The sequence below is a fragment of the Poecilia reticulata genome, linkage group LG17 (assembly GCF_000633615.1).
Source record: "Poecilia reticulata strain Guanapo linkage group LG17, Guppy_female_1.0+MT, whole genome shotgun sequence".
Lineage (NCBI taxonomy): Eukaryota > Metazoa > Chordata > Actinopteri > Cyprinodontiformes > Poeciliidae > Poecilia > Poecilia reticulata.
In genome coordinates, this window is record NC_024347.1 from 16,547,384 (window position 1) to 16,560,969 (window position 13,586).

A 13,586-nucleotide genomic window follows, 5' to 3' on the forward strand; every position below is an offset into this window, starting at 1 on the left:
ACAAAACAATAGTGGAAAAAAAATTATAAATAGCTCTATTGACAAGGGAGATATGTTTATACGCAAGGAAAAAAACAGTCTGATCACAGGCGAGGTCTAAAGACCACGATTCAAAGAATTCAGGCTTTCATAAAAATCATAAGGTGCCACAAAGAGCTACTTATTTTTTTCAGTCATAAATCATTTCTGTATTTTATATCAAAACAAAAATGTCATAAGTAACCAAAATTGTCTTTCCAAGAGTATCAGTAAGAAAAAAAAGAGCATTTGTCAAATTGAAAAGAGGACATCTGTGAACACGTTTAACCCATTAATAAGCTCTGATCCAGTTGTAGTGCTAACTAGATTTAAGGTTGAATTTCTCCTGGAGGATTCGGGTAAATAAAAGCGTTTCCACAGGATGATGATAGTGTGTGCTTATGAAGACATTCAGCGTTAGTTTACCACTTCACTTTTTGCGTGTATTTAAAAAAACTTAAATTCTGGTTTAAATTGACCAGATCACATCCTTTCTCCCAAACTGAACTGTTTGCCCCAAACGGCTCTGAAGCTCCTTCAGAAATAAGATTTTTCTGCTTCTCTGATGGATTCCTTATCTTTCCCAGCCCGTCATTCAAGGCAAACAGAAATGTCTTGATGGATTTGCAGCTGTCTTACACTCAGTCATTTCATTTTCAGATAATCTATTGTACTATATTGTTTTTAATCTAAACCTTTTTTTTTTTACACTTTTCAACAACTTTATCAACAATCTGTCTGCTGAGTTCCTTGGTCTTCCAGATGCTTGAAGCATTCACAGAACAGCCGTTTCTATTCCCACATTAAATCACACACAGGTAGACTGCTTGCACATTTGGTGAATTTTGTAGGCGATTTTTTTGCACCGGATTGTATTTAGGAAATGAGAGGAGAGGAGGAGGATTACACATGCATGCTACACTTTTCAGATTTGTTTTTGTGAACAGAAAACATTTCACAATGATGACATCATGATGCCCTGTGCTGTGTTGGTCTTATATCACAAACTATTCAATTAAAGCACTTTGAAGGCGGTGGTTTTATGTGAATGTTGTTGCAGCTGGCAGGAGAAGAAAACTCATTAGAAAATAGCCCTGACTTTATTAGCAGTCTTAGTACTTCTTGCTTGCAGCGACAGGAACACTTAAGGGGACAAAATCTGTTTTTTAAATAGTGAACAAGAACCACCAGGTGGTTTGCTTTTAATGAAATAATGAAAAAAAAAAAACATATAGAGTTTAATCAGAATAATTTCCTGCCCTTTACGGCTTAACCACATCCGACGGAAATTATGTTAACCTGCAAAAAAACTGAGGATGCAGTCTATTATTTGTTCTGCAAATGTAATTTCTACAAATGGTAAGATTATTAGATTTTATTTATGTTTTTCCTACGTGGAAAATGCATTTTGTGGGTCGAATCTGATGAAATATATTTGAAAAGATCTGGTTTGGAAGAAATTTGGAGCACATTTCATCTGAACTGGTCCAAGCTTTACTGAAAAGCTGAGCAGAAGTTAATCAGGTAAATGTTCACTCAACATCCACCTTCTCACCTTCAACATGTTCTTTTTCTTTGGCCATGCCCAGCCCTTTTGCACAACTGAATACATAACTTAATGGATTTTGCAGTCTGCAGAATATTTGTCTTGATTTTAATATGTTCAGTTAGTGGAAGAAAACATAAATGCTATTTTTTTATTCCAATGAACCTACTTCCAGAATGTAAAGCCCTAATCAGCATATGTTATTTTATTGAGGAGACAACCTGTGTCGTCTCACCTGCTTAAAAACATGATTTGAATAAAGTGCATGCACTCACCACCGTTTTATTAGGTGCACACTGCCAGCAGAACTCCCTGATGCTTTCAGAAGATAATTCTTCATGGCATAAAGTAGACTCAGAAGAGTTGGAAACATTCCTCGGAGAAATTGGTCTAAATTCAGATGATAGCACCATACATTTGCAGCAAATTTATTGTCTGCATATCTTTATATAAATCCCCCTTTCTACTATATCCCACTTTTTTTTTTTTTGTAAATGTATTAAACATTGTGCTGGAGTTCTGTGCATTCAGGCTGAAGGATGTTGTGAGGATACACAAAACATTTTCTCTTTAAATTCAAGATATTTATGTGCTAAAGTCCCATGTATCAGGAGTTTCCGATGTGAGACTCTCATTTCTTTCCCATTTCGACTTCAGCAATTCATCTTTACTATAAATGCCCAACTACACTGAGTTGCAGCTCTGATTGGTCGATGTGCTATTTGCATTAACAGGCAATTCCACAGGTGTGCTGAGGCTGAATGTGCTGTATGCAGCAAACAAAGAACATGAACAAACAATAATAATGATTGAAGAGTTATTATGCAAGCATAAGTGACATCCTGTACCAATCGTTATGACAAAAGAACCAAACAAGCATGACTGAAGGTGCTTTGTTGTTTGATTAGCGTGATACATGGAGGTTTGCTGTGTTGTCTGTTATGTTGAGCAGCTTGTGGAACATTATTCTTTCTCCAGTAAGCTGCAGGGCTTTTATGGGAGCCTCTAAAACAGAGCCAGTCTTCTTAATCTGCTTATTCCGTTTCTTTAAGTCACTGGCTCTGATGTGTTCGCTCCAGCAGATGGCTTCAAAGAAAATGGCACTACTTACTGAAGATATACAACATGTTGCTGCAAATGTTGAAGGAATTAAGTTTTACCGAGAAGGTAAATGTGTTCTGTTGCTTTTTATTTATTTTTTCCCAGGTAATTTCAGGCTTTCACTGCCATGTGGATGAAAACGGTCTTTAGCTTATTCGTGCTGTTTCCAAAGTTCCTTCTCTTCTATGAACCTCTCACATTAAAGATGAGGTGATATTTCCTAAAGCTGACCACAAAGTGATTAAGTCCTTGCTTATGTTGTAAACTAATCGTCTATGATTACATTTTCTGTTAAATGTGATCAATTAACAATGATTTCACAGAAGGCTTTCACTTTGCACGCTTTTTAGATCTTGTCTCTGTCAAGTAGCAGAAGATAATTAAGACATCACTGTCCCAAATATCAGACTTTTGTTGTGTTGGGCCGCTGAGTCACTAATATGGTAGGGGTTGAAAGCGAAGATGAAATAATGACTTACTTTAAGATCTTTACAGCTTAATGATAATAATCTTTACAAAGCTAAACATACAACAGTTGCTGTTGGCATCAAATAAAAATTTAAAATTTTGAACGCTTTCGCCTTCTGTCGCTGGGGATAATGAGTGTTTGATCCTCAATAAGCGAGTCAGCATTCTGGCTCCCACAGATTGGTTGTGTGCACATGTGGCACGATCAATCAGTCAATCAATTAGAGATCCTCCTGAGCTGAACTCATTATGTTCATTAAGCACATATCTCCACCAAATCAATTTCTTCCTTTCCAGCCTCCCCTCCTCCACGGCCGCAACCAGAGAGCTGTCAAAGGTTGTCAGGGACAAGATACTAGGTCTGCACAAAACTGGAACAGGATACAACAACCATCCGCACTAAGTTGTGTGAGAAGTTGACAGCTGGTGGCTCAGTTATTGGCAAAAGATAGGAATAGGGAATTGCCCTCAGCTTTAAGGTTAATGTATTATAATTACAAATAAGGTCAGATATCAGCCCTCAGGTTGTTCATGAGGTAAAGGACTTACAGAGATCAAAAGTGGTGACACAGAATGAACCTGCAATAGAAAGGACATACGAAGGACTCGTCTCAGTTTGTCAGAGAACATCTAAAATATTCGAAGAAGCTTCTGAGGAAGGCCCTGTGGCTTATTTCAGTCCATCTATAATTATTGATTAACTTTTTGCTTTAAATATCCAAAATACTGCCAAATCAGTGACATGACCTTTCCACAGTTTTCACTCCACGATGTTTCTTAAGGAGGTATGAGGCACATTAGTGAAACCTTAAAAGGCTGCCGCGCCAGTTACTAAACAGGTTGTTGCTAGGCAACCAAAGAATGAGAGAGTTAGTTGATGCCACCAACCTTGCTTACTAAATTAAAGTACTATTTCCATTGGCAGATTATTTCATTCATAACACAGGGTAAATGTCTTGTTATGAAATAATCTGTCAATGGAACAAGAACTTTTAATCAATATTAAGGAATTATTGACTGAAAACAAGCTTCTATTTCTTGCTAAAAAAAACCTTGTAGATTAGTTTTGTCATATTTTAAGTGTACTAAGATGACTACACAAGAAACTAGACCAAAAATACTTGGTAGGATTTTGTGTGTTTTCCAGTGTTGGATCTGTTACACACACAGAAGACCCTCAAGTTCATGAGTGTGACTGTAAGTGACCCAATACTTTTGGTGATGCAGTGCGTACCATTTAGTTTTACAGAGCTCTCCATGACATGTTTAACCTTTTCTTTCAGCCTGGATGAGATTCTGGAAAATGTTGAGAGACCAGAAACCTGTGTGAGGAGAGTGGCACAGGATACTGAAGTAGACACTTTACAGGGGATTAGTCATATTGCAGTGTGGGAAGAACTCAAGCATAAAATCAAGCCTCAAAGTAATTGGCAATTAGTTAGGAGATATTTGGAGCTTATTTGACACAGGATCGTTTGCCGCATCTGTTGTGCGAGCCCAGCGGTTGACCTGCCGTATGTCGGAAAAGACGGCAGACTTTGAGAGAACCGAGGCGTTGCATTGGCTTTGAATCAAGCTGAAGACTCAATGAAAACTGGATTCAGCGGCACAGCTCACTGCTTCGCTCATCTATTTGGACAACAGACACCAGGACTGCCTCAGAATCCCAACAGCTGAACACTCTGCTGCTTCCTCATTATAAACCTCGAGGCCTCTTATCGATCCCTCATTATCATGTTTATTGTAAATACTGTATGCGTTATGTAGAGAGCAAGGTTTCATTTGTAGCGCTGACAGCAGTGATTGATGAGCTGTTGTTAACCGAAGAGCCACATGTGGGAATATTAAGCAGGTGGGAAAGCATTGCTGATGGCGGGGTTGAGAGGGGAGAGAAACCCTGGGAATGGTGTGGGGCGGGGGATGTGTAGCTCAGGTTACCCAGAGAGAAGGGAACATTGAGGGGGGGAATGGGATATTTGGTGTGGTGCAGGGTGCCAGGCCCAAAAAAAGCCAGCAGCAGTGTCTTCTGCACATGTTGGTGGGAGATCCCAGCAGATCCCACACCGCTGAGCTCGTCCTTTACAGTTTAACCTGCTGACGTCTGGACACCAAGCATGGGCAGAGGGGTAAGTTCATAACCTTTTTTCAACATAAAACCCCCAAGATTAAAAGCACTTTTTAAAATATCTGTAAGTTTTAATGTGATAAAGCAATGGCTTTTGAACCAGACGGAGCAGAAATGGTGAACCAGTGAAAAAGGATCCACACCAATTCAGTATTTTCACATAATTTCAAACTTATACTGCAAATTTCTATATTTTAATAGGATATTTTTGGGTCATAAACCAACAAAATGAAGGACATGTAAAATTCAAGATGCTGGTTTTAAAAAATAAAACTTAAAAAAATGTAGCATGTGCTTTCAGTCAATACTTTGTTGCAACTGTTGCAACTGTTTTACAACCATTCTACATCTAAAGACTAACATTTTTTTTACATTTTTTGAAAAGAGATTAATCTCAGTCAGATTAGATGAAGAACAGCTGTAAATTAAAAAATGAAGCGCTTCAAACTTAGATTTATTCTAGTGCAAATATCTTGGTACGCTTGAAATAAGATAAAACTAATTTACAAATATCTTTTAAAATTACATAGGAGCTTATTTTTAGTACTTTTTAAAATGACTGACCTAAAACAAGCTCCTATTTCTTGAAACTTTACTTATAAATTAGCTTTGTCTTACTTTAACTGTTCTAAGATATTTTACCAAAACTAGACCAAAAATACTTGTACTTGTGTTTTTGTAGCGCTTACTCACCCTGAATTGAAAGATATAAATCCCCGCAACATGATGCCGTCACCACCATGTCTTCCCATGCATGTGGTGTGTTCAGGGTGAAGTTCAAACACAGTTCAGGTCAAGATTTTAAAAATATGCAAAATAAGGTGAAGTTTTGATCTTATTTGACCAAAGTAAGCTTTATTTTCCTGTCCCAGATTCTCTAACCTGAGCAGTGGATCAGCTTTGTTAACCTTCTTGTTGTTGTTTGTCCTCTAGCTTTATTTAGTTGTAGTAAATCAGAGGTTCCCAAACTGGGGGGCGCCGTGCCATTGCAGGGGGCGAAAGGGGGAAAGTCGTTTGGATGAAGAAAAAAAAGAACTTAACGCTGTATGCGCTGGGTTTTTACGTTAGAATGGCCAACTCTGTTATTCCTATGTCATTTTGATACGGTAGGGGCTTCCACACTTGCCATATCTGTGTCCTCTGTCACTTTTATCTGCAGTTAAAACTGTTTAATCCGTTGTTAAAATGTGGTAACCTGTTTTTCCGCAACATGAGCGCTACGACGCTCGCTGGGTTTAGACCTGTGCGGCAGTGAAGGAGACCTGCTGCTGCTGCTGCTGCTGTGCGGAGCTACACAGATGTGTTAGAATCATGGCAGCAAACCAGCAAAACGCAAAGAACTTTTCACAGTTTCCCCCCCAAAGAAACAGACTGTTGAGTAAAGCTGCTGGATGCAGGTAAAGTTAGCTAAAAGATGACTAGCTAATATCAATACAGCACCTTAAGCTTAACAAGTAGTCTGTAGGCTACTGATGTTTAAGTTCAGCTACATACATTCATTTTGCCCCCCCGCTCGCACAAGTCGTTCAACTAGACAGCCATTTGTAATCCATAGGAGGGGGGGCAGAAAATGTTTAGAAACCATTAGGGGGGTCCAGGAGAAAAAGTCTGGGAACCACTGTAGTAAATAGAGATGCAAGTTTGTGGTTGTGGCATGGCAAAATACTTTTACAAGGCCCTGTTTGTATGTTGTGCTCCCAACATGTTTAAGGGGAATGAAGTCCGTGAGCATTCTTTAGCAACAAAAGCCCCCATCTCAGGATGATGGCCCTCCTCCCCAATAAGTTTTGTTCCTCCTCGCTTGCTGTTTATCTGCGTTATTTTGTAATTTTCCCTGTATTCTCTCCATCAGGCCTCATTCCATTTAGCTTTATGGGAGGACAGCCTGGTAATCTTCCTCGTGCACAGTGGGGGGAAATTGCTATGCCAGACACATTTCAGGCTCTCCACCGGCTCGGCGCTACCTCTTTGGCTCTTTTTTTGATTAGTTTTTCACCGTGTCACTCACGTGCACGCTCTGCCCTCACATTCTCCCGCCGTATCCCTCCTTCACTGCTGCACTGACATGCACACGTGCTTGCTAAGAGGAGACTGACAGCGGCAGATGATTTCCATGATGCGCCATTCTTCCAACTGTTCCCAACTCTCACTCACACACACACACACACACACACACACACGCACACACACGCACACACACACACACACACACACGCACACGCACACGCACACGCACACACACACACACACAAACGCACACACGCTCGCAAATGAGGAACTTCCACTGTGGCAAAAAAAAAAAAAATCTTCTCCATATTCCGTGAATGGTTTGCCAATAGTGCAGGGAGATTGAAATGAAACGGCATACACAAGTTCATTGTGCTTGTAATATACTGCCATGAATGTAAATGTCCTTGGTTTAGGCTGCTGTTTGTTGCATCTGTGTTTTTCCACAGTGGGGGACAGAAAGTGGAGGGAAGAGGAAGAAGAAGGATAAGGACCTGGACGAGCTGAAGAAGGAGGTGGCCTTGGTGAGAAAACATGCCGTCCGTGTGCCGTGATTGATTTCATCTCCGCTGCTCCCAAATGATCTCCAAATAGTGCTACGCCACAGACACCAGATTATTTAACAAGGCTATAAATGAAAACGGTGGCCCGTAAACAAAATGGCAATCCAACTTGCGCTGTGCAGTCGGCTGCAGATGAGCTGCAACGCCGGCCTGTTTCTCCTCTATCTGCTCAGCCTCCCTCTGGCTGCTCCGCTTTGTACTCAGAAAGACTCTGAATAATTTGTGGGCCACCAGCAGCCTGGCGCCGGGTTTCTGCCGTTTGCAGAGCCGCAGTTCTTTGAGGTGCTGTCAAAAAGCCACCAAGCGATGCCCATGAAAACTGGGTTAAGTTTTACTTCTTGCACCACGTGTGATAAAGTAACTCCTGTCAATAATAAAGTAGGCCTGCACCTGATTAAAGGGGGAAATCCCTTTGAAACTGTCAACAGTGAGTTTTGTGATTGTCACATTCATCACTCTGCTTCATATACTCCTTCATTTAGTTCTTCCCGTTTCCGTTGTTTTTACACAGTAAATCCCTTTAATCACTTTCTCTCTTGCTGGTGGATCAATACTGGCTATAGCCCAATATAAATAACAGCTAAATGTTTTGAGAACACAAGGTCGTTCAGATGAGTTTTGGCCAAATTACTTCCTGCCGACTGAGGTTTCTGTTAGTAAAGAAAGTGAGAGATTTTTTTTTTTAAAAGCTGGGTAAGAAAAAACAAACTCTGTTTATTTTGTAAGATTGACGCAATTCCCAGAGATGATTGCTGATTAATGTCTTACTGCGAACTTCTAAATTCAAAAGACCCCCAAACATGACATGATTACGGGTTATTTGTGGAATATTACCAGCAAAACTGTTCCGTTGCAAAACCATCAAATCCTACCTATAGAGAAATGGATTATCCATTTACCGGAAGAGGCTTTTTTTTTTTTTTATTGATGTAGTGACAAGGCACCAAGCTGAGTTTCTGGGTTGTGGAAAACCAAACTGGTTCCTTAGAGCGTTTTTATGAGACAGTGCAGCTGTTAGGAGTACTTATGGACAGCCAGTATATCACACGCCAGAAACGGCAATCAGGGAGATTCCAGTTTGGAGAAACACAGAGAAGTTCTTATAAAGGAGTCAAGCTAAAAGTCTCTAAGAACAGAAACTGTTCAATATAGATTTTCTTTTGTATCTAAAATAGCTGAAAATTATCCTAACATTTTGAGTCTGCCTTAATGTTTGGCCGTACGCCATTATACAGCCCATACTTTCCTGGAACTTAGAGGCTACGTTCCAGAAATAACGAGGTATTTTCTGGAGCTTACTGAGCACTTTCATAAAACCCACTGGCTGTCTTACCAGAAGGATAATTATGGTAATTAATGGAACTCCAAAGACACTTTCTTTGAGCTTTTCTGCAAATGTCTGGTTACTTTCCTGGTCACTACTTGCTAGTCACATTCAGGAGTCAGGCTGTGCCTTCAGGTGGCTAACACTAGAAAAAGTTCCTGGAACATATAGGTTATTACTTACTGGTTACTTTCCCAGAACTGACTACATACTTTAAAGAACCAAACTGCAGCACAAGGTGATTTACATTAAGGTGCATTCCCTGAAACTTAGAGGTAAATTTTATGGAACTTTTTATGAATAGGGCTTTTCCGTACCATATGCTGGTACATAAGCAGAAAGTTTTGGAACAAAAGTACCTGGGAAGTTCTTGAGAGTACATAGTAGCTTCTGGTGAACTTAGAACACAACAGTAATTGAGTAATTGAGTTTCAGTAATTGCTAATTTGTCCACGGTTATTGTCTAGTCAGGTTAACAATCAGTCATGATGTTCCGAGGTTGGAAAATCAAAGGAACGTCTTGTTGTTGAGTCACGCTAAATGAACATTTGATCATGTTTTATGCTTTCTCATTTTTCAAATACACAGTTTTAAGTTTTAACAGGTGGTTTTTAAAATTATGTTTCTGTAACGACTTCAGCTGCAGAAGTTTCTCTGTTTTCAAAACTCTTTAACGTGTTTGAACGCTTTAAGTAATTTACAGACATCTGCTCTATTGACTGTTAAAGTTTCATTTACTTACAATTTTTTCCTCAACTTTCCTAATGTGAGGAAAAAAGTTTGAAGCAGCAAGATTTCTTAAATTTTCCTTAAATTTATCCAAGTTTGGTAAAACATCTTTATGCCTACCTTTAGTTGCGCCACTGACCTTCTGCCTATGTTTGGTTTTAAACAATGGGAGTTGCATTTTATCAACAAAAGGCCCTCATAAAAACCTGAGTGTGTAATAAAACCTGATTGCCTGCACATCATTTCACCAGATGGAAGAAGAAACATTCTGCAAATTCCTGCAGAAAATGGCTAATATTTGTCAGGAGGGTTTTCTTTACAGCAGCCATTTGTACTTAAATGGTAAGTGATTAAATGTCGCCAGAGTGAGTTTGTGCTCTGTTTAAGTTCTTCTATAGGAGGAAAACAATCCTCCCAGCTATGTGTTAAAGTTTGTGTAAATTGTATCTCGCTGTGTGAAATCCAAATTTTAGGTTCAATTCAGCAATGGATGATGCAAATAATTATATTTTTTTTCTAGATGTAAACATGATAACTTTTTACCCCAGATTGAGCCAGATGTTCACTTCAGTGTGCACAGAAAATGTTGATGTTAGGTGTTTTCAACCCTGTTCAGACAGCCATATTTTCCTGTTTAATCTGATATTCACAGCTGTTATTAAGCTGAAACCAGCGTTCTTTGACCAAATTCTACAAAATAAGTTCTCATTTTCATTGTCAGTCACTCTCTCACTCAGCCTGGACACAAACATTCTTTTCATCAACAGAGGACAGGATTTAAATTATTTCCAGAAATGATAACAATCAGTGAAAAACAGCAATATACTGGCAAGAACAAAATGTCACTTTGACCCGTTCTCCAGCTGCGCTTTCAGATAAACAAAATTGTCCCTTTGACTTTGTAAACATGTGACTCATTCTGGATTAGAATACATTCACAAAACACAATCATTTTACAGGAGCGTGCATTTCTGTACATTTGGAGAGCTTGCCTTGTGCATAATATCATAAGCTGCCGTTCTTGAATGCAGCAGACATACATTTACAGAAAACATAGCTCATGCATTCTGCACAATGAGATGCGGTGGGGTCGGACATCTTTGACCTCTCTGATCTGTCATGAGACATGAATCATTTATTTGAATCCTCCGGCTCCGGTTGGAAACTGAGAATAAAGCATTTTTCAGTAAGACGGGGCAGCAGTGGGGCTTTGCTTTTTCTGCAGCAGCCATACAGCTTCAGATCACATAGTATATAACACTGAATGGCTCCTTATAGAATCATAACTAGTTTTCATTTCATGCTTTGCCAAATACGGACTGTGTTTGTGTTCAGCCGAAGCACAAGTTACAAAGAAATATTTTATCCTTGCAGGATGACCATAAAATATCTGTGGATGAAGTGGGAAAACGCTATGGAGTGGACCTGACACGGGTAACGGCACACACACACACAGATCGCCTGTATTTTCACTTGCACACAAGCACACAATAAAGAGTTGCTATAATATCCCACATAAAGATGTAATCTGTGCTCGCCTTCCCTGGAAGGCAACATGCAAACTGAGACCAAGCGCATCTTTGGTTGATTTCGACCCACTGCGGCGCGCCCGGCTCACCTGGGCTCTCCTTCATCTTTAATCCCTCACACACACAAACAAACTTGCATTCTTTGATGCAAAAAAAAAATAAAAAAATAAAAATCCTACTATCACATACACGGACAGATACAAACACATCACAAAGCCTTTTTGCTGTAGCCACATTTGCTGCTTGCCGTTAGGGTTGATATTGTGGCTTTGCAGGTGAAGTGAAGCAGATTTTATCTTGGTTAGATTATGGAAAAATAGTCACTGGGAGCGCAGGTAAAGGTTCAGGCAGCACAAATGAATTCAGTGCGAGTTCCTAGAAAGTCTAATAGCATCTTTGTATTCCAGGTATTTACAGTATATAAAGAGATTTTATGTAAATCAGACCATGACATCTGAGTAAAATGTTCATTAAAGTCCCAGCTAAGGAACTCTTACAGGCAGAGTCACCCAGTTTATTGTGCTTATTGTGTTAAATAGGCCAGGCAGGAATACTTGATGTTCTGCAGCTGAAGCAGTAAAATTGCCTTTAAGCCATGGTAAAAACTGGGCCGTTGTGTTGTAAAAAGATATCCACTGCAAGCAGAAGGACATTCATCCCTAAAAATTGCTGTCCCTCAGGGCCTGCCCAATGCCAGAGCTGCAGAAGTTCTGGCCAGGGACGGTCCGAATGCGCTTACTCCGCCTCCCACCACCCCAGAGTGGGTCAAGTTCTGTCGTCAGCTGTTCGGCGGCTTCTCCATCCTGCTGTGGATCGGCGCTATCCTCTGTTTCCTGGCTTACAGCATCCAGGCAGCTGTGGAGGACGAGCCGGTCAATGACAACGTGAGAAAATGCATGTAAAAGCATTTAGCACATTATTCACACTGCTGGAGAGGCAGCTCTGCCAAAGCATACGTCCTGTTTACACATGTACTGATGCCTGTTTCATCCTCTAATTTAGGGGCATCCCCATCAGAGATCCGAGATTTTGTATGACGCATACCATGCGTCACACAGACAGAAAAAAAAGGAGTAAACATCCACAAAAAATAAAATCTAGAAATAAAACAAGGAAATGTCTGAGTTTTAAAACTCAAAAATTTGTTTTAAAAAATACAGGAATTTTCAAGAAAAAGTGAAAAAAATTTCCAAAAGTAGATAATCTTTGACTTTTGAAACTCAAAAAATCTCCAACTTTTGAGACGCAAATAATTTTCAACTTTTGAAACCCAGACATTTCCATGTTTTTTTCCTAAAAATATTCTGAGATTAATTTAAAATTTTTTGACTTTTTTAGCTGAAATGACCTCATTTTTTTCTGTCTGTGATGGTTCTACTTCACCATTGTAATTTTGAGTATTAACCATTATACGTCCTGACCTGATGTTTCAAAAACACATTTAAAAAGTGAAGAAAGAGATTTGGCATCTCTTATTTTTTATTTTATTTTATCCACCTCATTACACAGCCTGTTATTTATCATTTAACAGCCTATTATTTATTATCAAAAAGGTTGTGTAAATCAACATATATACATATATGTTTATATGTATATATATATATATATATACATATATACATATATGTATATATATGTATATATATACATATCACACAGACAGATATGTATATCTGTATATCTATATATATGTAGATATACAGATATATCTATATATATATATATATATATCTGTATATCTATATATATATATACAGATATATATATATATACAGATATATACGTATATATATGTATATATATATATATATCTGTATACACCTGTTTTAGTCAGGTGTGTTGTTTTGAGACAAGTCTGATTATAACCTCACATAACTGCAGATACTGTTCCTATTTGGAATAACAGTATTTTTAGAATAAATATACATATATATTTGAGCCTGTATTGGTATTTAATGCCTGATCCAGTCTGAACCACGTGATCGGATCAGCATATCCCTATTAATGGATACATTCTTTTTCTCCAAGCTGTATTCATCTTGTTCAGACATATCCGTGCAAGTTGTGTTTTATTGAAGTTTTCAAGGATTAGAAACTATTCTCACTGTGCAGCGATAACATGCTATACACATTATGGCTGCAGTCAGGTGAACTGAAAAACACTAATTATCTCCTC

General features: G+C 38.9%; 1 protein-coding gene across 1 annotated transcript in view; it reads left to right on the plus strand.

The window, feature by feature from the left end:
* The first annotated feature begins 5,150 nt into the window (after positions 1-5,150).
* The window catches only part of atp1a2a (ATPase Na+/K+ transporting subunit alpha 2a), a 61,258-nt gene continuing 52,822 nt past the window's right edge, over positions 5,151-13,586 (plus strand). The window contains exons 1-4 of the mRNA XM_008433966.1: positions 5,151-5,259; positions 7,715-7,789; positions 11,256-11,315; positions 12,091-12,294. Of these exons, the coding sequence (XP_008432188.1) occupies positions 5,248-5,259; positions 7,715-7,789; positions 11,256-11,315; positions 12,091-12,294 (351 nt within the window). The 5' untranslated portion in view covers positions 5,151-5,247. The remainder of the gene's footprint in view (positions 5,260-7,714; positions 7,790-11,255; positions 11,316-12,090; positions 12,295-13,586) is intronic.